At 45.6% G+C, this 23,461-nt stretch overlaps 8 protein-coding genes across 8 annotated transcripts; 3 read left to right on the plus strand and 5 right to left on the minus strand.

Moving 5' to 3' along the window:
- Positions 1 to 63: 63 nt before the first annotated feature.
- Positions 64 to 2,896, plus strand: CNC02570 (hypothetical protein). The gene is made up of 8 exons (XM_024656734.1): positions 64 to 456; positions 523 to 761; positions 829 to 1,645; positions 1,702 to 1,781; positions 1,843 to 1,923; positions 1,986 to 2,221; positions 2,281 to 2,497; positions 2,553 to 2,896. The coding sequence occupies exons 1-8, from the start codon at positions 90 to 92 to the stop codon at positions 2,844 to 2,846; spliced, it is 2,331 nt and encodes a 776-aa protein (XP_024512400.1). The 5' UTR covers positions 64 to 89; the 3' UTR covers positions 2,847 to 2,896.
- On the minus strand, positions 2,858 to 3,817 carry CNC02580 (import inner membrane translocase subunit tim22, putative). Its single transcript, XM_569551.2, has 4 exons — positions 3,465 to 3,817; positions 3,206 to 3,411; positions 2,993 to 3,153; positions 2,858 to 2,938 (listed from the first exon to the last, which is right to left on the minus strand). The coding sequence occupies exons 1-4, from the start codon at positions 3,649 to 3,651 to the stop codon at positions 2,929 to 2,931; spliced, it is 564 nt and encodes a 187-aa protein (XP_569551.1). The 5' UTR covers positions 3,652 to 3,817; the 3' UTR covers positions 2,858 to 2,928.
- A 406-nt stretch (positions 3,818 to 4,223) lies between these two features.
- CNC02590 (polygalacturonase, putative) lies at positions 4,224 to 6,573 on the minus strand. The gene is made up of 9 exons (XM_569552.2): positions 5,931 to 6,573; positions 5,624 to 5,872; positions 5,367 to 5,554; positions 5,265 to 5,303; positions 5,075 to 5,208; positions 4,913 to 5,010; positions 4,743 to 4,859; positions 4,614 to 4,667; positions 4,224 to 4,562 (listed from the first exon to the last, which is right to left on the minus strand). The coding sequence occupies exons 1-9, from the start codon at positions 6,236 to 6,238 to the stop codon at positions 4,313 to 4,315; spliced, it is 1,437 nt and encodes a 478-aa protein (XP_569552.1). The 5' UTR covers positions 6,239 to 6,573; the 3' UTR covers positions 4,224 to 4,312.
- A 158-nt stretch (positions 6,574 to 6,731) lies between these two features.
- Positions 6,732 to 8,719, plus strand: CNC02600 (vacuolar membrane protein, putative). The gene is made up of 7 exons (XM_024656735.1): positions 6,732 to 6,932; positions 7,014 to 7,240; positions 7,299 to 7,483; positions 7,535 to 7,899; positions 7,964 to 8,017; positions 8,090 to 8,202; positions 8,265 to 8,719. The coding sequence occupies exons 2-7, from the start codon at positions 7,034 to 7,036 to the stop codon at positions 8,670 to 8,672; spliced, it is 1,332 nt and encodes a 443-aa protein (XP_024512534.1). The 5' UTR covers positions 6,732 to 6,932; positions 7,014 to 7,033; the 3' UTR covers positions 8,673 to 8,719.
- A 2,579-nt stretch (positions 8,720 to 11,298) lies between these two features.
- Positions 11,299 to 13,948, minus strand: CNC02610 (conserved hypothetical protein). The gene is made up of 8 exons (XM_024656736.1): positions 13,728 to 13,948; positions 13,582 to 13,668; positions 13,206 to 13,513; positions 13,075 to 13,147; positions 12,778 to 13,025; positions 12,628 to 12,721; positions 12,328 to 12,570; positions 11,299 to 12,266 (listed from the first exon to the last, which is right to left on the minus strand). Exons 2-8 carry the CDS (start codon positions 13,655 to 13,657, stop codon positions 11,344 to 11,346), a joined length of 1,965 nt encoding a protein of 654 aa, XP_024512537.1. The 5' UTR covers positions 13,658 to 13,668; positions 13,728 to 13,948; the 3' UTR covers positions 11,299 to 11,343.
- Positions 13,949 to 14,611: 663 nt separating this feature from the next.
- CNC02620 (expressed protein) lies at positions 14,612 to 15,482 on the minus strand. Its single transcript, XM_569554.2, has 3 exons — positions 15,405 to 15,482; positions 14,885 to 15,337; positions 14,612 to 14,826 (listed from the first exon to the last, which is right to left on the minus strand). The coding sequence occupies exons 1-3, from the start codon at positions 15,424 to 15,426 to the stop codon at positions 14,708 to 14,710; spliced, it is 594 nt and encodes a 197-aa protein (XP_569554.1). The 5' UTR covers positions 15,427 to 15,482; the 3' UTR covers positions 14,612 to 14,707.
- Positions 15,483 to 16,813: 1,331 nt separating this feature from the next.
- Positions 16,814 to 20,922, plus strand: CNC02630 (expressed protein). Its single transcript, XM_024656737.1, has 24 exons — positions 16,814 to 17,165; positions 17,271 to 17,288; positions 17,373 to 17,380; positions 17,450 to 17,580; positions 17,634 to 17,737; positions 17,784 to 18,303; positions 18,354 to 18,416; positions 18,454 to 18,524; positions 18,586 to 18,636; positions 18,675 to 18,728; positions 18,797 to 18,838; positions 18,891 to 19,033; positions 19,091 to 19,110; positions 19,160 to 19,299; positions 19,352 to 19,486; positions 19,540 to 19,581; positions 19,629 to 19,653; positions 19,706 to 19,847; positions 19,899 to 19,920; positions 19,969 to 19,983; positions 20,024 to 20,143; positions 20,196 to 20,539; positions 20,584 to 20,671; positions 20,723 to 20,922. The coding sequence occupies exons 1-24, from the start codon at positions 17,036 to 17,038 to the stop codon at positions 20,767 to 20,769; spliced, it is 2,475 nt and encodes an 824-aa protein (XP_024512401.1). The 5' UTR covers positions 16,814 to 17,035; the 3' UTR covers positions 20,770 to 20,922.
- A 69-nt stretch (positions 20,923 to 20,991) lies between these two features.
- CNC02640 (cytoplasm protein, putative) lies at positions 20,992 to 23,446 on the minus strand. The gene is made up of 11 exons (XM_569558.2): positions 23,314 to 23,446; positions 23,000 to 23,257; positions 22,858 to 22,943; positions 22,803 to 22,809; positions 22,444 to 22,749; positions 22,317 to 22,386; positions 22,106 to 22,263; positions 21,836 to 22,039; positions 21,632 to 21,776; positions 21,534 to 21,570; positions 20,992 to 21,482 (listed from the first exon to the last, which is right to left on the minus strand). Exons 1-11 carry the CDS (start codon positions 23,358 to 23,360, stop codon positions 21,052 to 21,054), a joined length of 1,749 nt encoding a protein of 582 aa, XP_569558.1. The 5' UTR covers positions 23,361 to 23,446; the 3' UTR covers positions 20,992 to 21,051.
- Between the last annotated feature and the right edge of the window lie 15 nt (positions 23,447 to 23,461).

The raw sequence follows: 23,461 nt of genomic DNA on the forward strand, positions 1-23,461 counted from the left end.
GCACGACGCCAACGAGGGCGAACGATCACCGATCAGCGAAAATTCTTATCGCCATCTAGCACCCACCATAAGCCGGAATCACCTTTGAAATGCCCAAGGAACATATCAGGAAGCGGGGAAAGAGAAAGACAAAGGCAAACGACGACCCTCCCCTCCAGCCCACCACCGATGTCTCAGAACCAGAGCCCTCAGTCTCCACAGGTATCCATCCAGCCAGAGCTGCTATGCTTGCTGGGCAATCCATTCCTGTGCAGACTCATTCTCCGTCTCAAGATACTCAACTGGAGGACAGTGAACGGGAGGAAGCCGACCAAACTCAGTGGATTAGAGGGCCTAGAATGGAGTCTGAATTCCCTTTCGGAGTCTTGGATCCGGACGTCAAGGCTTATTTCAAGAGCATAGAAGAGCAGATCAAGGATTGGGAAGGAGTGTCTTCCGCTGGAGAGGAACGTGAAGGTGCATTTCTTTGAAGACTACTTCGTAACTGCGATAAATGTACTGATGATTGGTTTTTTTCTCTAGACCGCCAAAATTTTCTGTCCTCTGTCCTTTCTGAACTTCGAGGGCATGAGCTTTCAGCTGCAACCGACCCTGAAACTTCTATCATCCTCGAACGTATTATGCCCTCCTTAAGTGACTGGGGTCGTAGAGTTATTGGTGACTCTTTTGGCGACAAATGGGAAGAACTCATCCGGCACAGGTTTGGAAGTCACGTAGTCCAGACGTGGATGACTCTGGCAGCTGATACGTTGGATCGCGAAGTATGCTCTTCTTTTTATTATGTTGTCTACTCTACCATGCTTATACTGATGAATATTCCCATTTCAGTCCAAAGACATTTGGCCTCCTCAACAGGCCAAGCAAGACCCCCTGGCAGGCCGACTGCCAACCATGACATTACTATTTTCTTCGGTCATTACCACCCTGCTTCCATCAGTTCATCTACTCATCTCTTCCCCTTATGCATCCCCGCCCATCCGTCTCCTCCTGCTCATCCTAACGCCTCGCCGGGTTCTTCCAGCTCTTGGATCTGAGAGAAGTGCAAACGAAGGCCTGATTCGAAGCAAAAAGTCAGACAAGTGGAGAAAGAATCAAGAGGTCAAAGGGAAGAGTATCCTTGGCGATGACCAGTCCACCGCCCAGTCGTCAAACCGCGCTCTACCGGAGGATCTTCGGCTATGTAGGAAGGAGATACGCCAAGCCCTTATGGAAGGTCTTGGTGAGGCAGAATGGAAGGCCATGGGGGTTGATGCTGTAGGCTCCCCAACTGTCCAGCTTATTCTTGAGTTTGAAGTGGATGAGGGGGATGCAGAAAAACAAGGATCTTTGTTTGATGTACTCACTGAGGGTATTGTAACTCAAATCTGCTCCAACGATCAATCAGTTTTCGAAGCTCGACCATACCTTCTTTCTCTGATCACGACACAGACTGGCACTCGCTTGAGCGAGTGTATTCTGTCTCTAGCACCGCAAAAGGTATTTGATGCCATTTGGAGCACCTATTTTGAAGGGAAATTGGGTAAACTTGCAGGTCACCCTTACGCCAACTTTGTGGTGGCAAAAGGAGTCTCTAGATTGGAGCTGGATAAGATAGAAAAGTTGATTGAAGAGGTGTTGGGGAATAGTGGTGGTAGAGGATTGATCAGTGAGTATTTGACAATAACGTTGTGGCATTGTATCTAGTGCTAACAATATGAACAGAGGCTGCAAGAACAAGCGTTGTACAAGCCCTTGTAGATAGATCATTGGTTCTTACGGACAGCCAGAGAGCAGTCTTCGACGTATGACTCTTTTTAGTAAATTACTACCAAAACACTGACATAACCCTTCTGCATATATCAGCTCATCAAATCATGTTTGGAACTTCCTCATGACAAGCATGCTTTCCTCGTACCTTGTCTTATGGTTCTTAAGACATTCCCTGTAGGTTTGCTCTTGCTTAGATACAAGAGTGGAAGGGATATCGTCTGACCTTTCTCTAAAAGATGTACCAGGCCATTTTAGCGGGTGAAAAAACGACCTCTCCCGAGCCAGCAGACGAAAACATGGCAGATGATGACGTTCAAGCCGAGGCCTCGTTCGCGGCGGCCGCTCGTTTGTCGGCGTGGCAGAATAGAAGGAGTGCAAAGCCTAAAGATGATTTGGCCCCCAACATGCAAGGATGCTTAATTCTGCAAGCAATGGTCGGGATGGAGCAAGTGAATGAGATCTTGCTCGAAAGGTTAGTCATCTCTGCGTCAGGCATGGGTTTTTTCCCTTTCGCTAATGGGGGATAAACAGCTTGATTTCTCTTCCCATTGATTCAATCATCGCATACGCCAAATCACCGATTGCCTCCCATCTGCTTGATAAAGTCTTTTTAGAGCGTTCGGTCCCTCTCAAGTACAAGAAAAAGATGATGATGATGTTCATGAAGTCATATAAAGAGTTGGTGGAAGACAGATTGGGTAGTCGAGTTATGGATACGATTTGGGAACAAGCGGATGGGTATATGAAAGTACGCACGCATCTTCTCCACGTGGATATCTCAGCTGATTGCTATTGTTGGACAGGAAAAAATAGCTCGCTCATTAATACCTTTTGTGACCGAATTAGGGGGTTCACAGTATGGTAAATTCTTCATTCGCCGGGCCGATATTGTGTTGCTTAACCGTCGCCCGGATGAATGGCGAGAAAAGGTTCTGTCAGTAAGACATCATTTTGCTCATCAAAAGGAGGCGTCTACTCCGTTCGTTGGACCGAGAGACGACGTTATAAAAAGGAAAAAAGAAAAGGACGAGAACGATGAGATTGATAGATTATTCGATAGCATGGATACAAAGAAAAAGCGCAGAATTCAGAAATAGATGATACTGTGCCATGGAGTCCGATGCATATTTACTGTGATGATACAACATTTTTTGGGCAAAAGAAAAAAAAAAATTGGATTTAAATTTCGCTGTGAAGACTATCAGCAAAGAGCTCATCATAAACTGAAATAAACTCCACATACTCGGCAGGCGCACTGCGTAACCACCAATCAATGGCACCCGAAAAGGCAGCAAAGGCAACACCGCCGCCTAACATAGCAGTTGGCCCTGCGTTACGCGCTAAGATGGCACCTGTAAGGAATCCTGCGGAGACACCGTTATAGATGTCGTTTTTTGCTCTGTACTGTTGATCATAAGCATTATCAATAGGATAAAAATGGACCAACAATGCTTACTCCTTCAATGCAGCATTCCACGCCTGAGTACACCATACCAACTTTGGCAAACCCTCTACCGCTTGACCACATGTTCCTCCCCATTTCTTTGAAAACAAACATCGTCTGAGCCCTTGTTGTTGTGAGTTTATTAGAGGCTCGTGACAAGGGGTCTTCGTATGCAAAAGTAGCGGACATCAGAGAAAAAAAGCCACCGATCGCAAGGCCTGAACAATGAAGTACATCAGAAGACATCCTTTTAAAGACCAGTGAGACTCACCTCCAACGCCAGCAATGGTAACTTTCAAGGGACAACTTTCCATGACCATGCCCATATATCTCTGGTACTTCAAAGCGGTTTGCATCTCTTGACGTTCCCAGTCGCTGGTTCCGGCAGGAAGAGGTTCTTGTCCGGGCAGGTATATGGGCGGTAAAAGGGGCATCGCGCTGGGAAGAGGGATTGACATGCTAGCTGTTGTAGATCACTCCAAGTGAATTGACTGGAGCTGGACAAAGGGCCAATTCTTGGTTAATAGACGAGCTGCCGGTGTCGAGAAGGACGAGAAAGAAATTGTCGGAAAAACAAATAGGATGATAAAATACGTGGTGAAAAACGATAAATCAATTCGCGTTGAGTCTACAGATTTTTTTGGTTCCGTCCTTTATCTCCTTTTTCTCTTATAACTACGGTGTTACTAAAATAAAAAATAAACTTCGATTATGCGGGCCGGCGAGGACCGGCCATTATAACAACGCACTCTTTATTTTGACAATTCAAACGAGTCAAGTCTGAACGAATTACCTTCGGCTAATCGGTTTCCAATTGTTGTCGGGGGACAGTTATTCGTTGCTACGAGCTAGTATGCCACCGAGGTTATTGAAAAGACGTTGGATGGGGACGTGCGAAAAGCGAGGGGATGGGCCGTTCCAGAAAGGGTAGGGTCTAAGAAAGGGTAGGGTCTAATATAGCGTGTAGATACGTTTAGTTGCACGCAAAGTAGTACGGTTATGTGCCCTGCGTTCAGTTCGGTAATTTGATCACCACCTCAACTATAGTTCAAGTCCAGTACATTGAGAAGGCTACGTCCTACATCACTCAAACGTTATCAAGGCCTATTATCCCCTTCATCAGAGTGTGCCACCATTCTCAGTTTCAAGCTTTGAGTTGCTGGGATGGCACTGATTAAGTCCATCATTCCCCCCCAGCACAAAATTATTACAAGTATAATGGATCTCGGGGTGATCTTGTTTACCTGGCATGATATCCATGCCCTCAAATGTCCAATCATGACATGGTGTCAACTTGGAACAGGACATCCAGGCGATCCTGTTACCCAAAGCTTTTCCTGTGAAATTTTTCAGGTGGATATCATACCACCTTTACAATCAATCAGATCCAGAAACGTGTCAATCTTATAAAAGAACCTACTCGAAGAGACCGGAATCTGTAAATTTTTCACGGTCTAAAGTGAGATAGGTTAAGCTGTGGAGTATCATTCATCAGCACGATATATCACCGCCTTATTACAGAAAGTTAGTAAAGTAGAGCGAAACCCACTCAGATTGGACGACGAGAGGATGCCATATATCCTCCATGTAGACATCCTTTACTGTCACGTTACGACAATATCCATACCCACCACCCCCACCGTTTGGTGGCTGTCCGATAGAGTATCTGCAATGTGGTCAGTTCTGGGCAAGGCTAGTTGATGTCAGTCGGACACTTACCCTAACCAAGATTTGAAATAGACACCTTGATAGGCTGGGCACTGATTAGATGGATACAGTCGAATATCCTCCATAAACACATCTTCAATCACATCTTTCTATATGAGATCAATATCTCGACAGTCAGCTATGAAGGCGATCCTAAGGTCCGACATCACTTACCACGCCCGCGTACTGAGCAATCGATCCAAAGGCAATACCCGTCCCTCCGTAACAAGTCACATTACGAAGTGTGATGGATGTACTATTTGGCTTCAATGCTACACAATCGTCGCCACCCTGGTAAATCATATTCTCTATATCCATTCGGATCAGGAAAGTAATTTTTATTACCAGTTGAACGAAAACGCACCGTAAGTGACATTGTGACTCTGGTATGTGTCACTTCCATCTGTAAATTTATCATTTTATCAGCACCTACACTCCTTAAGCCCATCATCCTATGTTTACTCACCAGTGTTCTGAAGCCAGTTCTTCTGATCACTGGAAGATTCCGGGTTGAAGCTAGTAGCATTAACGTAGAAATCTTTTATGTACACATTTTCCGAACCCCATATGAGGGAAGCCCAAAATTGTGGCTGGACAATGCTGAAATTTTTTATAATGACGTTTTTGCTGTTTTTGATGGCCAATGACATGGGCCTGTTGAAATGAAGTCTTGTTCAGAACGATGACAAGGACAATACAGGCTAGCCTGAGAAACCGACTCACCGCCCGAACTTATTTCCGTAGTCCTTTGCGTAATCATACCAAGCTTGTCCATTTCCATTTATCCCTCCTTTATCATTCCCCTCGAGAATGTAATCATTACCCCTCACCACAAATGCAAGTGATTGATTTTGGAAGCCAAGAGGCATCCGATTTTCAATCCATGAAGAGACGTTCGCGGAAAAAGATAGCCAACCATGAAGATCAAGAACGGAGTTGGAAAGATATATGTCAAGGGGACGACTGATTGTGCTACAATCCAGTTAGATTAGGATATATGACTAGAAAGTTGAACAAGACTTGAACATACTAGTTGGCATCTGGTAATCTCACAATGCCGCCGCGACCACACTGATGGACAGCTTTCTCAAAGTTGTATGAGTCGTCTGCTCCTTCTCCCAAAGTATGTAAGACACAAAGGGGTCGGACAAGCCCTGTGGAGAGGTCTTTGTGCTCTGGGTGGAATTCAAATACCTCATGGTGATAGGGCCAAATGCTGTTATCTTTTTCAAGGATTTCAGGAATAATTTTTTGATCTTGAGATTCACTGAGCACGAAGAGGGATCCCTGCACGACCGCGCTAGATAGAACGCAGGCGAAGAGGCAGAGGAAGCGCATGGTGAAGTTGTTGATTCGTCAAACAATAAAACAAGGCTATTATCAGTTGTCGCGGGAAATGGCGACTGGTCTTAAGGCTTTTAAAGAGCTGACTATCTTTTCACCTTCCGGTGTTGGAATAGTGCCAACGTCCGATGTGGGAAAGCGGTCCGGCATGATTGTCGGCTCGGTGAAAATGCCTCTCGCAGTTAACAGCTGCCGCTAGTATCTTGTAACCCATGACAACAAAAAGATCGTGACTAATAAGGGCTAATGGTGACCCGTCGTCTACACTGGGCATTCAATCCCGACGAAACGTCCCTTGGCAACGAACGAAAGAGTGAGGTGAAAGACGTCGGATCAAAGTTCACCGGCCCCGACGATACCGACCGCTTCACCGGTCGCCGGTCGCCGGTCGCCGGGGCCGGTTCGCTGCTGTTGCTGTCATCATTTTCGATTAATTGAAACTGGTCACGACGAGGAGGCATTAACGACTACTACTATAACTATCGACTGGAGGAAAGTAGGAATAATCTTACTGTGCAAGGGCGGTGTCTCCTCAGTGAATTGAATTGATGTCAATCCTACGTCCTTCTTCAATGTTATAATACTACAGAAGAAAAACCATCTTGTTTTGTCCACTACTTACTATACATACGTACCTTTTTTCTTTCTGACCACAGTCAAGTGTCAAGTGTTGCCTTATTTGTGAATCGTGAGTCTTCTCTATCTCATCATTATTACTTGTCTATATTTCTAGTTAATATACGTAAACTTACATTACCTTTATTTGAAGTGTCCTTCGCCGTAAGCGATATGGTGCTGCCACGATTTTTGAACACAGGAGTCTTGTGCCCTATGGTATTATCAACCTGCTGGGCTGTTCTTCATATTATGCAATATGGCTTCGCTATCACTAGCTTGAATGGTATCCAGCAAAGTGTGACCTGCCAAAAGGCAGAAAATCATACTGGAATTCTTCAAATCCCTATCGCAACCCCGGTCGATTGTATACCTATGACGGTAGGTCCCCTCGTAATGGAAGTATAAGAAGCTCATGAGGGTGGTTATGTCATTGTAGACTTCTTCATTTGGGCTTGTGGTGTCGATTTTCACCCTTGGCGGTCTTCTGGGATCCCTTGCTGCTAGCACAACCACTTTGCGCTATGGTCAAGTAGCGACTTTGCGTCTTTCAGCTGCTATGGTTCTTGCAGGCTCAACTTGCATCGGTTTTGCTGGAGGTACAAGTTCCATGTTAATAGGGCGGTATGTCTCCAATGCGAATTGTATGATAATCGTTGCTCATCTAGTGCTTAGCGTCTTTGTTGGCATCGGTTGCGGCCTGTCGACTGTAACTGTTCCTGTTTTCGTAGCACAATTAGCGCCTCCATCAATGAAAAGATCTTTGGGCATTTCGAATCAAATATCAATTGTTATCGGCATGCTGGCAGCACAGTCATTATCCTTCCCTTTCGCCCATCCCGATCGTTGGCGGTTTGTCTTCATCGCGCCGGCTATGCTCGCACTGATTCAACTCGCGGGAAGTCTATTGGTGAATAATCCTGTAGTGGAATCACAGGAGGCCCCAGAGATCGAAGCCCTTCTGGAAACATCACAGGAGGCGGAGACATTGACTATCAAAGATCTTTTCCTATCTCGCGAACCCGATGTTATTAAAGGATGTGAGTATAGTGTGGCACTGTATCTGAAGAGCTTCGTGCTAATGTTCGATGTTCGGTTACGAAGTCCATGTCGTTCTTGCAACACAGATGTCGCAGCAATTATGCGGTGTTGCACCAGGTACAAATATGCATCTACGCAAGCTATCTGTAAAGCAAGAGGCTGACTAGATTAACCACTTTCCGACAATAGTGATGTACTTTTCAACACGGATTTTAACTCCAGTATTTCAGGGAGACTCTCGGCTGATGGCTCTCATCGTGGTCTTGATCAAGCTTCCCATCACTGTACTTCCAATATTTTTGGTTGAGGTATGACCGGTCTTATGTTTATTATAATTACTATTATTGATCGAATGTCGTGACAGCGGCTTGGCAGTAGGCGCCTCCTCGTCTTGCCCACTTCTATCATGTCCTTCGCTGCTTTGCTCCTGGCATTTGGCATCAATACCAATGCTGCAGGTCTTTCAATTGTTGGTATCATCCTCTTCGTGGTGGCCTTTTCAGTTGGACTTGGGCCTGTGACATGGGTGGTACTGCCGGAAGTTATGCCCAGCCATGCCGTTAATGCTGCAGGAAGCGTCGGTCTTGCTTTAAACTGGGTTTTGAACTTCGCCATGGGGGCCACTTTCTTACCAATCCAACAGACGCTCAGTGGAGGAGTAGAATCTAAAGAGGGAAACGTTTTCTTCATACTCTCAGTGACTTGCGCCATTGCGGCCTTTGCTATCAGACTTACCTTCAAAAGATATGACAGAAGAATAACTCTAGCTTAATGACCTTGCTCGCACTTGGTTCGATAGAATGCAGCAATGTGACCTGCCTCCTCTGATTTCTCACAAATTTAGCATTGCATTAATCGTTCGTCCACCGCCTTCATTCATGATATTGTTTTTTTATGATGAGATATAAATCAATAAAAAGAACTTATCTGACTTCTGCCCGACATGCATCATATGCATGCAGATTATGAATGATCCTTAGCAGCCATCAAGCAAATACGTTGTACAATCGGTGCAAACCCATACATTGCATCGAACAGCGAAGGCGCTTGGGTGTCAACACCTTTCGAAAAGAACCATAAGGGATTTATACAGCAGCAGGGATAATAAAGATCGCTCGTGTGCGGATCGCTCATGTTTATATTTTATTACATAGTGTGTTGCACGCTACATTACATTACATTTATAAGGTACTTCCATTTCTTGCCCCATTCTCGTTCGCTCAATTTCTGTATAACTCAAACAACCTCCCAACTCATTTTATCGAACAACCTGGAAGGGCATAGGGGGTGGGAGGGCTTGCTTTGCGCAATGCGCTTTGTATATTCAGTGATAAGCTTGTTTCTTGACGGACACTGAATACGTTTGCCCACCCACCTTGTATGTATGGACGATCAATGGGAACCCATGCATATCATGTGATTAATACCCGTATCTGATCAAATTGCATCTCTGCATGTTCATTATTACTCTGCTATGAAATTGAGGGGGAAAAAACTGACGGTCCTCAGCGGCTCATGGTCACAAGGCGATTCTGTGCTTATGATGACTGCTGGTCTGTGTAACTGATTGAGCCACCTTGCGGTCGCTGTGAAGCCATCCGCTGTGTTATAAGAGATGCCCAGGGATCTTCGCAGAAGGTGTTCAGGAAGATCCTGGCTGGAGCACGGTCGAACCGTGACGGACGCGTGATGATACCGGAAGATCGATCAGCGCCGCCGACTTTACAGATTGATGGTTGGCTCAGGCGCTACTTTATGTCAGCTGTCGTGCAAAGAGTTATCTTGTACTTGGCATAACTTTCCTTATTGCCTCGATGTTTTTGGGAAGACGCCTCTATTCCGTGCATCGATGTAGCAGATTGCGACCTTTTCACTCCCTGTCGTGCATTGGGGGGACCATAATCCGGCTTTTCATGTCCAGGCCGATCGGTGTTGCGTTTGTTACTGCTTGCTGGGGATAGCTGGTTGCCTATTGATTTTGTTGGCCGAGATTGTGCCCGTTTGCCGAATGCTGAAGGAAGCTGGTTGCTGTCCATAGTCAGGGCTTAAAAGATATTTTGCGAAGAGTTTTGTATATATGAAGGACCTGTGTGAGCTCTGCTAGAGACCTGGCTTTCGCAAAGCCTGTTAGCTATTATGGATGCTAATTGAGTACTGAAGAGGATTCCGAGCTTTCAAAAGAAGAATAATGAAGCGAGGAGCTGAGATAGGGGAGGGCACGATGTGCTTCTTCTTTAAATAAAGGCTCGACACAGCTCCTCGACGGACATTGGCCAGTCTCCGACCTCTCGTCGCAAACTGGAACGCTGTAGCGTAAAACCCCTAAAGTCTCCTACGGATATGCTTCCATTAGGTTCCGTCGGCCTCCACCCATGATATCCAAGGCTGATGACGGATTGTACGACTGTAAAGGCTGCTAGGGAATATAGCCTCCCAAAGGTTTGGCTGTGGTGGTCATAGTACATACGATGGAAGTACCCTATGTATCTGGTGATAGATTGGTATAGTGGTATAGTGGTAACGATTAGTTAAGCTCGGGTCTCATGTCGAGCTGGCTGGTGTTGCTGATACAGTCCTGCTGTACTTGCGCTATAAAGCGTCTGCCTATAAGGCTGCATATACGAAGATAGATTATATCTAAGGAGAACATCATAGATAGCTAGCCTAGAATGGACTAAGTACCCAGAGTGAACTCAGTAAAAGAAAGTAAAAGTAATAAGATATCCCACTTCAGCAACGGCTCTACTCCGCTCTTGATCCCTGCGGTAACCTCCGTCATGTTGATAAGTGGGTGCTCGAAGTGATGTGACATGGCCGTAGGCCCATTGCACTACAACGCCTTGGCTGGACTCGCCATGCGTGCGTGGTGACGGAGTGGTGCAGTGATTTTGGCCATTCCTGACCATTTTCAAGCGGTCATTGTGCGTGCAAACGGACGTATTAAGACATGACTATCCACTAAATGGTACTAAATAATCAGCCTCTTTTTAATGATGAAAGAAAAGAGGAGCATTGATATGGTCGTATGAAGTGAAAGTGGTAGTAGTAGTAGTAGTGTAGTAGTGACATGTTTAATTATTTACACAGCGGAAGTGAAAACTTGTCATTTCAAAGGCAACCAAGGGAGGGCACGGTGGGTTGCATGGGTGGTGCTCGCAGGCGCTGGTGGAGCGTGTAATTGAACCTCTGGGCAAGAAGCTGGATGTAGGCTCTGATGATTTCGTGTACCAGTTTTTTTTTCAACATGACTAAAAATTTATCTAAGTTGTTGATTGCTCGGATTTACTATTAGTCGAGCAATAAAATGTGACATTTAAATAAATAGAGCATTTAAACAAGTTATAATGGCCCATGTCAACTAAACTTTACTGCAGTTATTCAAAACAATTGATACATCCAAGTATTCCCATTCGTTGCCTTCAAAACAGCATATAAATAAACCGCTATGAAATCCAGGATGGTATCTGAGGGGGCTCATCCCACCCTTTTTGCCAGTCAAGTGGCTTTCCTGTTAATGACGGTAGACCAAAGACAGCAGTTGCCAGCCAGGTTTCACCCTTAGCAATGTCACCCACAAGACTAGGAAGAATGCCGCGTGAGAAGATGACATTGGCATTGGGATCAATTTGCACCAGCTGTCCAAGACGTCTTCCGCTTGAAGAACAATTTGATAAGTCCAAAATCCCGACAGCCCCACCTTCAGTCACCGCACGAGCCCATCCCACCTCTTGATCGCCTCCCGGGCTTGTAAGGCCTGAGAACGACTGTATCAGAGCTCGGCCATTGATACCCTGGCCATAGTTTGTCCATCCTCCCTCTGCCGATTTCAACTTTCGTTCAGATGTGATTTTGTGGACACGCAGATACCAGTTGGGTGACGTAGCTTGAGGAGGTATTAACCATGTCTCAACCAAGACATCATTCCAAGGCTTCCATTTCGAGCGCAAATGCACCTGTGCAGTACCTCTGCCAACAATAGAGCAGTCAAATGGTTCTCTTCTGACCCGCCAGGTCTCTCCATCTCCGCCTTTTGCACTGTCTGAATTATCATAGAGGGCAATCATGGAGTCACCTGCTAGCTGGCCCAAGTCCATATCACCAGTGGGACACGAAAAGCCAAAGGCGGACGAATAAGAAAATTTGCAATACTTCGCGACTCCATGTCGCATAGCGTAATGCGGCTTTTGCCCGGACGATAGAAGGAATGTATGCCCTCCTTGCCGACACATAATGTGCATTGGGTCGGGGAGTGATTTGATGGGAGGGAAGAGATCGCTTGGCCAACAAAGTTCTTCGGAAGTCCAGAAGGGATGGTCGGGAGGAACACCTAAACAAAGGAAAGCCTTCATACACCAGTAAGGAGAGCCTTATATTTTTTATCAGCTGACAAAAAACGACAATCTCCTGAAAAGTAAAATCAGTCTTACCAGGTGCGTTATAATTCTCAGTCATATTCATACAGTCGAAGCGATATCCTATGTTCAAAGTCCCGTCGCTGCGGAATATGTCCTTGGCATCATTCCAATATCGGAGGTGTCGTAGGACGAGTCCCTTGATATGACCCCATTGAAGTGGCTTCGGAGGTTCCACGTCTGCAAAGGGCATTGCAGATGCTGTAGCAATCGCTGCAAATCGATATACCATAGACCTTCCAAAGGGAATTGCAGCTCCTTCAATGCCCGAAGTCAGCTTTAATAATGACGGACAATAGAATTATCTCATCTTACCTTCATCAGAAAAATAATAATAAAAGTCCTGTATAAAGTCTCTGGCCCTTTGCTTGTAGCGTTTACACCTCTCTGGGTCAGTTTCAATCGCCAGCTGCAAAGTAGATACACGTGTTAAGGGAGTTCGCCATCGGAAAGAATATAGCTCACCTTTGCGTAGATCATCTGTGCAACTTGAATAGCAAAACTGGAGCTGTAATAATCGAGTTGTTTAACTTCCTCTGGACCATCACGGCTCCATCCAGCAGAGGATGATTCATGGCCACAGGCAGGGTGACCAGTTAGCTGAAATTCTTCCAGCCTTTCAAGGTCCTTTTCCATCTGGACCGGGTTGTAGAAAGCAGACCCCACAGTGCGCAGGGCAAGATTGGCGAAAACACGAAACCATAGCCAGTTGGCTTAGGTGAAATTGAGCTTCTTCACCCCACCAGATGGGAATCAACTCACTGTCTGGCATCTGCTTTCCTATACAACTCCGTAAAAAATGGCAAATATTTTCTTTGACGGCATCCGTATGTCCCTTGTAATGGTGCATAAGTTCCCAAGCACCTTTCCAATGATGTCTCCGCTATACCCACTGCATAAAAAACCTCGGGAGCGATTGCTACTGCAAAGCTCAAAGGACTCATCTCCACCATTCTTTGGTCTTTGTCTGCGGATGCTCCCCAGTATTCGAAGGAATTGGGATCCGTCCCCGAAGCTAAGCCTTTGATCCAGCGTTCAACCCCAATATACTTGCCCCCACCTAGTAGAAGAGGCGCCAGACCCCAGAGGGGTCTAGCGAAGGTCTCAAGAGCAACGGCTTTCTGATCATAGTGTGTAGCTGTGTTCCCAATGTCTATGATAGCACCGCCGGGAGAAGTATGGTGCGAAAGAGGATCTAGCACTTTTACTCTGGGGTTAGCGATAGTGCTTCTTCATGACCAAGTCGTCGGCGTAATTATGGTCACTCACGAGCTATACAGCCTCGCTCGACATCATCCCGAGTTATAAATGGATTGCCCAGGAAATTGCTTGCCAATGCCACCATTTGGAATGTTTCTGAATGCAAGTATGATCAGCAACCAATCTGCTTTGTATTTGCTGTCGCTATTACTGACTGAATTCCTCTGCCTTTGCTCACAATGCTTTTCGGGCGTATTGATGTAAGGTAGACGCGAACTCACAGCAGAGTTACAGTGTCAGATGTGAGAAGCCGGCGACGGGTCGTCTGTTATTTAGTAACCTCAACGAATCTCGGTGATGGGGATAAGTGATCCTAATTGAAACTGGGGCACGTATCTAAGATCAACTACTGCTTCAAGATCAGTCGTCAGAACTCTTTATTAATAGCAGTTGTCATGTCTGATAGCTGGCAGACTTCGTTAAACATGCGTGATACGGGCCGATGGCCCGGTCAACCCGGGCGCAACCCGTCGGCTGACCATTTTTATAATATTATCTTACTTCATCATTGCTGAGCCGGGCGTTGTGATCACGGACCAAAAAAGCTGAATCTTGCGACTCTCCTGGTGGCGAGTTTAGATGGAGCGTTCGGTTTGTGATGAGCTCGGCTTGTCCAACCTCACCTCGATTAATTTCCGGTGATTTTGGGGCAGGGAAAGCGCTTAATAAAAGTCACGGCGGTGATCTTCTCACGTCGTGATTTCTCAGGACGGAATCAAATCTGGCTGATGAGTCACCACTTTTCGCGGCGGTTGTGGAAAAGACCCTCAAAGGAAGTGAGTATTCTGAACCGGTTTAACGACCAAGTTCTAGACCATTTATTAACGTTTGCATGGCTCATTTCTAAGAACACCAAACTTAAGAGACATTCGAAAAAGGGGTCTCAATCCTGCTCCAAACCTGACAGCTACCATTACCTGATGAGCTAAGCAGTCAAGCCGTAATACCATTCATATCGCTGTGACCGGAAATGGGTCCCAACAGTGAAAGATAAGAATACGCTCTGCCTGCGCTAATCAAGAGCTGTATCAAGGCTGTAAGGTCTTCGGTGAACGCATGCATGAGACTTCACCAAAATAACCATAAATATTATAATGTGGGATAAATAAAAACTCTATATAACGACCATGACCCTCTAATGCTTCTCTGCGATGGGTTCACCCTGCTCAGCCAGCTCGTACACAGATGATCGCTTGCTAGTGAAGTTGTACTTGTCCGCGATGACCCAGAACAAGCCGAAGACCGAGAGAGCAACTAGATCAGAAACGAAATTAGCAATAAATCAACCAACTTTAAAAGTCCAAAAACGTACACATAGCCCAAGCGAGACCTTCAATGGCAGTGACTCGACTACATTCACCAACGTAAGGTTGCCAATTAGCGGGGAATCTGCTCAAATCCCAAGTGTGTCGGCACTGGAAACCATGGCCGAATGGAGTGGGCTCCAGGATACCAGCACCAGTTCCAAACCAAACGCCGAAGGCAAGGAAGATGGGAAGGTACATAGTGAGTCCCAAAGCCCAGTGGAAGATACCGAAGAGAAGACCAATAATGGTGGAGAAAAGAAGCAAGCCCAGGGCGTTCTGGTATTGGGCAGTAGGATAGTTTTCTCGGTATCGACCGTACTTGTGAATCTGCTCAGATACAAGACCAAGCAAGGCAATGTCGATACAAATCCAGAGTGTGAAGAGAACCACATAGAAGATATGGCGGGTGGAGCTGAAGAGAGTTCGAACAGAGAATCGACGGTGGGGAGCAGTAGCTTCTGCAGAAATCATCACCGTCAGTTCTGCAACCGTGAGGTCGCGAAAAAAAGGAAGAATCATGCTCACCAGGGTCGGTGGGAGGAGACATTGTGATGATGGAAGCCAAAGTGATTGAAATTCAAGAGAGGCTTTTGTTCACCAGCGGAAGGATTGGAATAAAATGAGACAAACGGGGTGTCTTGTCAGTGTTGGGTGTTTTATATTTTTTCATAGTGCGACGGTTCACAGGATGCATGACGCATGCTGACTGAAAAATCCCTCAACTAGTAGATGGAAAAATACCCAAACAGGGCAAACTGAGGGGCCGCCGAATGAGGAAAGTCAGGTAATGTCGAGAACGTCTGCGTCGTCAGTTGTCAAACGGCTGACATATATAACGCACGCCTCGCGCCTTTCCTCAGCGGTTCTGCCAGTTCCTAGAGCAGCAACAAGAAGAAGAAGTGGTGCAGCCGCCCGCGGGCGGGCTCGGCGATGGACCCTGAAATAGTGATATGGCATTAATCTTATTGATGATGAATGTATGATGATTGATTGATGATTATGCGGCATGCACCGCCGTTGTCGGAGATTGGCGCCTGCCTGGTGGTGGCGGATGATGAGAGAATGACTTCTTTTATGTAATTATATTTTATTCTTTCACGTATCTTCTGCTTCTTATGTTCCTGATGCCTGCTGCACTTATAACTGATTTAAACTATGTACTCTTATCACTTTCTGTTCGTCTGTCCTCTGATCCCTGGTAAATGCTACTGCTGAATCACAGCTGGCAGCAGCTGCCGTCTATGGTCTACTATGTGCCGCCGGCTGCTCCATTTCTGTCATTTTCTAAATGGTCTAGCCCACTGCTGACGGCCAGGGTAATTGATCGCGCGCCTGATGATTTTTATTAGTGTGCTTTAGTGCATTTGTTTCCACGTAACAAAGGAGAATCATAGATAGAGTAATTATAAATTTGAAATGGATTAGATACACAAAAGTTATTTAAATACAATAAATCGAATTTGATAATTTATATGTATAGTCGAATTCCGTTTTTTATATACTCTCCTTGTTTTATTATAGAAGACCGACCAATGTCCGTCCTCCAGGGTTTGTGTTGTGCCATAGTTGTCATAGTACAAAGGCGTAAACATGATGTTAATCTCCATCTTCTATATAACGTCAGCATACCTTCGATGTCCTCCGATACTTTATTGGAGGAAAATCGTCCCAGTTAAACTACCCACCACAAATCTGGCATCTAATAGACGTTTTGATTATTTTAGTAGAATAATATTTATATAATAGCAAGCTGCATTTATTAATTAAAAACAAATACAGAGAAGGTTAGAAATAGCTTATGATTACCATTACGTAAACTTTTTAGATCGGGCCGAAAGTAGCCGAAGAATGTTTGTCGGCGTGGGAGTCGCGGAGCAGCGGGGGATGAAGCAATGATGAGTGACGGTGGTGAAGATGAAAGAAGAACGTACTACGTACATAGGACGTAGAATACAGCACAGAACACAATTTTGAGACTGCTACGAGTATTCCATACAGACAACCTCCTTCTGTCTACCAATTGACAGATTCTACTATCCAGTGCTCTCGCTCTGTAGTTTTTGCCCGAGGCCGGTAAGGATAATAACTCTAACTCTTGTGATAAGGAGTTTCAGTGGACCCAAGGCAATTCACTTCCGCTTATTTGTACATTGATCATGGAAAAGAGGAATTTCAACGACTTGCCTCTTTTCGAAAATGGGCGACAATCATCAACATGTACCCCCGATCCTTCTCAACCTTCTCGTTCGAACGAGAACTACGAGCCGGTTCAATCAGATGCCAATCGTGAGTACTCGTTCAGGAATAGTACATAGAAACAAACTGTATCTTTGTGATAAAGCAAGGCTTGTCCCTTATATCGATAAAATTGCTAATGCGATTATTGTACAGGTTCAGTGACTGTTAATCGTATGTAGTCTTATATCGATACTGAAGCACGCAATGTCATGTGAAGCAATCTGATCATTGATTTTTCCTTTTCCAACCACATAGGGGCATGTGTGAGTAGAGCTGGGATCGTGGCCTGTGACTGACGGGGTTTTCATCTCGCTGATAACCTTGATTGGTAGGATGAGTGTCATCGTTTGAAAATGCGCTGCACCAAAGATAAAGACAGTCAATCATGCACTCGTTGTCTTCAAGGTAGTCGTCCATGCACGTTTGAGGGTCCTAGAAAGTCGAAAACTTCCAAAGTCGAGGAGTAGGCTCATCCTTGTTTTACCCCTGGCCTCTGTCGCTTACATTGTTGAATAGTCGACTACGCGTGGTAGAGGGACAAATTACCTCAATACAGGGAAGTATAGAAGAGTTGCTCCGCCTGCAGCGGGATGCCGCCTGCAAGTCCAGCAGTGTAGAGAGTATGCCAATTTCTACATCTATCAGGCTTTGTACTCATGTGAATAGATTCCCATCCATTTGTTCAAAAACCCCATGGACAAGAATTTGAGACGAAGTACTTTCAAAAATCAAGTTCTCATACTCAACAGGATCCGCTTCACTGTCAATCTGAAGCTTCCACCCTTGCGCTATCTCGCACACAGAACCACCCGCATCGGAAGGCTTGGACCACTGAAAGTGAACGAGGATTACAAGAGGACTGCCCATCTGACCTTGATGTCGACGTCTTCGCGGCAGACCAGACAACCGCTCCAATGGGAAACATGCTTTCTTTGGCAGAAGCTGCTCGGCTGAAGGCAGATGCACATATTGTCAGGCAAGAGACCCCCGAAAGCGTTCGTACACCGATGACTCTAAGTATCGATACACATATCGAGAGGCCACTCAAGAAGGCTCGCTTCGAAGGAGGAGCAGATGACAAGACGAAAAGTGAACTGAGAATTGTCCAGAGGGGAAATCACTCGTTTCCTGATCCTGTCGACTTGGGATGGTGTTCAATCTCTAAAGGCAAGGAATTATTTCGTCTGTAAGCATCAAGCCCTTCAAAATGAGAATGTTTGTCAATTACTTTCACAGTTTTTTTGACAGGTGTGCTCCTTATGTACCTTGTTTTGACCCAAATTATGATACATGGGATAGGTAAGGCAGACTGCCAGAATTTGTCTAACAAAATTAGTCTCCGATGCCGCTCTTCTTTTGCAATAACTACCATCATCTATGTGGCTCTGAGATGTGTGGATGCCGGGGGTGAGCTCAACAACACCATTCCATCCAGTTTCATGTGTATATCATGTTTATCTATCACCAGGACCGGTCAGTGATCTTCAAATGAAAACGCGGGATTATGCAGAAAAGATAGGTGAGCAGCACCGTGAAGGCTATTCTCTAATGGTATAGCAATGAGTACTCTTTTTACCCCGGTTGCAAGAAACGAAATCGTACAGTCTATGAGTAAGATTCTTATCTTTCTGTGATGAACGAGAAAATGAAGTTTACCAATTACCCTGAAACTTCCAAAGTTCTGCTAGCATCATGGGGGGAGACATTCTGGCGTCCTGGAGGTTGGCAATACCAATGTGACAACATAATATCAAAACTGAGAGTTATTTATAGGCCATGCTGTACGGATGGCCATGGATCTTGGTTTACATCACTGTCTCCCATATCTGACAGATCGTGACACGGACATCCACAAATCGCATGAAGAATTAGCCCAAGAGCGCCACATCGTTGTGGGTGCAAGGATTTGGTTAACAGTGAGCCTGATTTTCGTTATTCGTAGTGGACAAAGGTCACTCACCCTTCTCATTGAGTTATTCAAAATTGATACCGAGTGTGGCCATCATTTGCCTACAACTTGACTGAGCTAATGTTGGACAAAGAATGTCATTTGCATATTGCCGCCCTGCCATCTTTTCTCCAGAAGGGGCCATTAACAACGCTCGCAGATTCCTCGAGCATCCTCTTTCAATACCTACTGACATAAGGCTGGTCTCCACTTGTGAAAACCTCACATTTCGCAGTGAGTTTCGCTTTTGCACCCAACGTTCAAGTTCTAACAAAAAGGAAATTAGTGCCTCTTCATCAGCATTTCGCTTTATCTCTCGGAAGACGGCAATCCGTTGGAGCAGCTGTTGATGTGGACCAATTGCTACGTCGGTGTAATTGTGCATTGAAAGATTGGTTTCAATATTGGGATCGATATTGCGGCAAGTGTTTATGCGTCACCGAACTGCGGTATGTATTGATCAGAACCCTTCAGCTCAGAGGGGAATTTCAGCAGATCATTTCCTGAGGGAAACCTGTGAGTACTTCTTTGAAGCTGAAGTGTCAAGGCTCATACAGTTCAAGTGGTGACAGGACGGGCTGGAACTTTGTGAATAACGTTTCAACGAGTTATTGTTGCAAAATCACTGACTATTTGGGAGCCTCAATGCGAATTCCCACGTCTTGCATGATGTCAGAAATCGCCGTGATCTGATGAGACTGTCAGAAGAACGTCGCCGTTGGTTCCAAGAGGCAGGAGAAATGGCACATCAGTTGGTCAACACTTGTCTCCGTGGTCAACAGGTTCGTGGCGACTCCATTTCCGAAAGCCTTTTGCTCACTGCGTAATTATAGTATACGGAGAATTTTCAATATGGTATGTTATTGGTGATCATGCTTTCGTTTACTGACATCGTCGTTTCAGCAAATCGTCTCACTCGTAAGTCTGGTATACTAGCCAAGTTGGCTGATCCAGCCAGATTATAATATGGTATATGCGGCGCGCTTCATGATAAGAATGGCGAGCTTGTTGCCTGAGGCTTGCGATTTACATCAGGTCGGACGTGATGTTGAACAAGTAGCTGTCATGCTCACACAAGGTTGGTCCGATAATATCTCAAACATACTGCATAGATGACAATTTTTGAGAAGTTCCTGGCTTTCAACTTGCCCACTTCCTTCGCGAGATCATGTCAAAAGCTAGACAGGATCATGTTCTTCCTCCTTCTCTCTCTGTCTCGCGCGCGCCATCACCCTGCGCGGCAGCTAATAGTGCTTGGAGTGCGGCTGATCATAGTGGCTCCCAAAATTATCACCTCAACGAGCTGGGATACAAGTCTCGGGATTGCTCGACGAATTTCATCCCAAACTGGGAAATGATGACAACTGGAACTGAACAAACACCCTATGGGGATGATGTATCATACCTTAATTTCCTTTATGCCGACCAACTTTTCAGTCATTACGAGAACCCTGCAGATATAGGCCAAAGCTTTGTAAGTCATTGCGTATGCAGATACAAATTAACACGCTGGTCAAGGCGCTTCTTCAAGGCAACTCAAGGACGGAAACGACAAGCAATAGTGTTTTTAATTTTGACACTACTTGGTTTCCTTTTCCGCCTCTGGGTCAGTCGCTTAATCTTTGTTTTATTCATTAAAGCCCGCTGATAGAAATAGATGATGATATGCAAACGGGTCAAGCGGTGGGGACTAATTTTGAATAGATATCATATGAAACTCAAGGATAGAATTTTAACTATCATTTTGTATGAACGGCCTGTGGAAATGTAGAAGATGCTCAACAAGAAGGTGTAACGCAAAAAAATGTAATTCAGAGGAGTTAACAAGTATCATATGCACGTGCGATTTAGGGCGATTAAGGATGATCAAACTTAATAAATGCGAGACACGAACGAGGAGACAGAAATTTTCTAGTGTCAAACAGCTAACTTCCCAGAGTGCATCAAATCTGACGTTTATTACCGTGTACATTCACTAGCACGCACTCAGAAGTCTACTTTCGCCATATCGGCCCAGGAGCCTCTCGCCTCCCACTTTATAGCTTGAAGAAGTGGTTCATCTTCCTGCTTTAACTTGCTATCGGTATCCTCAAGCTTTCCCCAGCCCCCACCGCCAGGTGTATGGAGTACTATCAAATCACCCGTTTCGAATTGCATTGTACCTTTACCACCTATATTGATGACCCTCGGTTTTCCTTTGGCGGATCCCCCATGGGCTTGTTTGATCCAGAGGTTGAGCCCGGGAGCGCCACAGGCACCCCCATTCAGACCATAAGGTCCACGAGCGCGACGCTCAGACAATATGGAGACTTGTAAAGGTTGAAGGAATTGCAGACTGCGAACGCAACCTTCACCACCGTTGTATTTACCTGACCCGCCGGAATTTGACCTTAAGCCAAATTCGCGGAGTATGACAGCTGTATGTGGTCAACATTTAAGCTCTGTGTAGCATAGTGAATACTCCTCACGATACCGCCTTTCCAGAATTTCGGGGTCAGTGATGCGCTAAAAGCACACAATCAGCAACAAGGAGTCGCATACAGACATCATCGATTATCTCACTCACGGTATTTGTCATATGGCAATGAACTCCGGAAGTGCCATGCCAGCCATCACCAGCCCCACTACCACCAGCAATTGTCTCATAGTAGCCCCATCCATCAATCACCTCTCCCGTTTCAAAATCCTTGCCCCCCGCACCAAAAGTCAGGCTGAATATCAAGGTCAATCAGCGAAATTTGGCAAGGCACGACTTTAACATTAAGCCCACTTGTTACAACATCCTTGACTCGCAGCGCAAGCCCTGAATGCGAGAAGCACAACGTCGGTTATGCGTTGACTGGTCATGACATTTCCACCACAAACTGCGCTTTCAGGGGAAGGGGACAACAAGGATCCCTCGGGAATGCGAACCTCAATAGGAACGAGACAGCCTGCATTGAGTGGGATATCTTCGCCAATCATTGATCGCAAGCTGTGGAAATTCATGGATTCCGTCAGAGGCCGTATATGGGGGGAAGGCCTGCCACATTTTACATACCAGTAAATGACAGCCGCATGAACTACACATATGGGAGCGTTGAGATTACCGCGCAATTCGGGGCCCGTTCCTTCAAAATCAAAAATGGCCGAACCTGAATCAGTGTCAATGGTGATTTCGAGTGCGATCGGGGAGCCATCGTCAAGGTAATCAATACCCTCAAGAGTATTTGACATAAGCAACAGATTGTGACATCGATGACTGCGCTCACATGGAGAATGTTCGTCTTTGCATTTGCAGCTGCTTTTCGGAGCATATTCCTAACGGCTTGCTCGGCATTGCTGACCAGTTTTTGGTTATATCAGCGATCGACTAAAGGTACTTGATCATCGACTTACTTTCTGATGTGATCCATATATTCATGAACCGTCTTCAAGTCATATTCCTCCACGAGAGCTCGTAGTAGAGAGCTTCCTTTGTTGTTGGCGGCTATCTGGGCTTTGATATCGGATTCGACGTCCCTGAAATTTCTACATCCTGAGCAGCCTGGGTACTTGGAAGGCTCTTCGACCATGACTCGGTAGAGCCCCTCATGGTCATACACCCCGTCCGAAACAATTTTTAAGGACAGAATGTTTGCTCCTTCTTCATTGATGTTTGTTGAGGTAGGGGGCATACTGCCAGGAAGGATGCCTCCAATATCACTGCGGAGGTCAAGGGGGAATTCTTGGCGACAGTATGCGGAAGGACGACTAACCTATGATCTGAAAAGCGAGTCAGTCTTAGACAATTATCGATACATGATGACTCACGCCCTCGAGAAGCTGTGAAAAAAATAATTTTATTCGGGTCATTCTCATCAAAACAAGGAGTAATGACGGTCAAGTCTGGAAGGTGACTGTTCATTCGGTCAATAATGACAGTGGTTCTAAGGGAGCGACGGAGAAGCCTCACCTCCCGCCTGCCAAGGGAGAATTAGTTAGAAGTACATCTCCATCTTTTAGGCTTTTCCCATGCAATTCGAGCTGGTACTTGACGGACCAGCTCATTGACCCCAGGTGAACCGGTACAAACGGCGCATTCGCGACCAGGTCGCCAGTGGGAGAAAAGACAGCACAAGAGAAATCAAGTCGTTCTTTTATATTCGTACTTATTGCAGTCTGCTTGAGAGAGCGCCCCATAGCCTCCGCAATACACATAAAGCGATTGGAGCTGTCAGGATACAACTATAAGCGCATGGAGTGTACGGCAGTATGCAACATGCTTACAAGAGTGAGAGAGTGATGGGATCATAACCTTTGGGTGTGGTCTGCATGATGATTGGGACTACTGGCTGGACGGAATATTTGGCGGTACGCTGAAGGAAATACTACCTAAGAAAATCTCGAACAAGGTGACATCGATGTATTGAATGTC

Source organism: Cryptococcus neoformans (assembly GCF_000091045.1).
Source record: "Cryptococcus neoformans var. neoformans JEC21 chromosome 3 sequence".
Taxonomy (NCBI): domain Eukaryota; kingdom Fungi; phylum Basidiomycota; class Tremellomycetes; order Tremellales; family Cryptococcaceae; genus Cryptococcus; species Cryptococcus deneoformans.

Bases quoted from the DNA above. Each gene is read 5' to 3' on its own strand.
- CNC02640 (XM_569558.2), bottom strand. From the start codon at position 23,360: ATGCAGACCACACCCAAAGGTTATGATCCCATCACTCTCTCACTCTT. The intron at 22,944-22,999 runs GTGAGGCTTCTC...CCGAATGAACAG, and splicing joins TCTCCCTTGGCAGGCGGGAG to TCACCTTCCAGACTTGACCG. The intron at 21,571-21,631 runs GTGAGTGAGATA...GTGTGCTTTTAG, and splicing joins ATTGCCATATGACAAATACC to CGCATCACTGACCCCGAAAT.
- CNC02630 (XM_024656737.1), top strand. From the start codon at position 17,036: ATGGAAAAGAGGAATTTCAACGACTTGCCTCTTTTCGAAAATGGGCGA. The intron at 18,417-18,453 runs GTAAGGCAGACT...TAACAAAATTAG, and splicing joins AATTATGATACATGGGATAG to TCTCCGATGCCGCTCTTCTT. The intron at 19,300-19,351 runs GTGAGTTTCGCT...AAAGGAAATTAG, and splicing joins TGAAAACCTCACATTTCGCA to TGCCTCTTCATCAGCATTTC.
- CNC02580 (XM_569551.2), bottom strand. From the start codon at position 3,651: ATGTCAATCCCTCTTCCCAGCGCGATGCCCCTTTTACCGCCCATATAC. The intron at 3,412-3,464 runs GTGAGTCTCACT...TTCATTGTTCAG, and splicing joins TACCATTGCTGGCGTTGGAG to GCCTTGCGATCGGTGGCTTT. The intron at 3,154-3,205 runs GTAAGCATTGTT...TATGATCAACAG, and splicing joins TGGAATGCTGCATTGAAGGA to TACAGAGCAAAAAACGACAT.
- CNC02590 (XM_569552.2), bottom strand. From the start codon at position 6,238: ATGCGCTTCCTCTGCCTCTTCGCCTGCGTTCTATCTAGCGCGGTCGTG. The intron at 5,209-5,264 runs GTGCGTTTTCGT...GAATGGATATAG, and splicing joins GAGTCACAATGTCACTTACG to AGAATATGATTTACCAGGGT. The intron at 4,668-4,742 runs GTGGGTTTCGCT...GATACTCCACAG, and splicing joins CCTCTCGTCGTCCAATCTGA to CTTAACCTATCTCACTTTAG.
- CNC02570 (XM_024656734.1), top strand. From the start codon at position 90: ATGCCCAAGGAACATATCAGGAAGCGGGGAAAGAGAAAGACAAAGGCA. The intron at 1,646-1,701 runs GTGAGTATTTGA...CAATATGAACAG, and splicing joins TGGTGGTAGAGGATTGATCA to AGGCTGCAAGAACAAGCGTT. The intron at 1,782-1,842 runs GTATGACTCTTT...TGCATATATCAG, and splicing joins GCCAGAGAGCAGTCTTCGAC to CTCATCAAATCATGTTTGGA.
- CNC02620 (XM_569554.2), bottom strand. From the start codon at position 15,426: ATGTCTCCTCCCACCGACCCTG. The intron at 15,338-15,404 runs GTGAGCATGATT...TGATTTCTGCAG, and splicing joins GTCTCCTCCCACCGACCCTG to AAGCTACTGCTCCCCACCGT. The intron at 14,827-14,884 runs GTACGTTTTTGG...TTTCTGATCTAG, and splicing joins AGGTCTCGCTTGGGCTATGT to TTGCTCTCTCGGTCTTCGGC.
- CNC02600 (XM_024656735.1), top strand. From the start codon at position 7,034: ATGGTGCTGCCACGATTTTTGAACACAGGAGTCTTGTGCCCTATGGTA. The intron at 8,018-8,089 runs GTACAAATATGC...TTCCGACAATAG, and splicing joins ATTATGCGGTGTTGCACCAG to TGATGTACTTTTCAACACGG. The intron at 8,203-8,264 runs GTTGAGGTATGA...ATGTCGTGACAG, and splicing joins CTGTACTTCCAATATTTTTG to CGGCTTGGCAGTAGGCGCCT.
- CNC02610 (XM_024656736.1), bottom strand. From the start codon at position 13,657: ATGGTGGCATTGGCAAGCAATTTCCTGGGCAATCCATTTATAACTCGG. The intron at 13,514-13,581 runs GTGAGTGACCAT...CCAGAGTAAAAG, and splicing joins CGAGCGAGGCTGTATAGCTC to TGCTAGATCCTCTTTCGCAC. The intron at 12,722-12,777 runs GTGAGCTATATT...TCTACTTTGCAG, and splicing joins CACAGATGATCTACGCAAAG to CTGGCGATTGAAACTGACCC.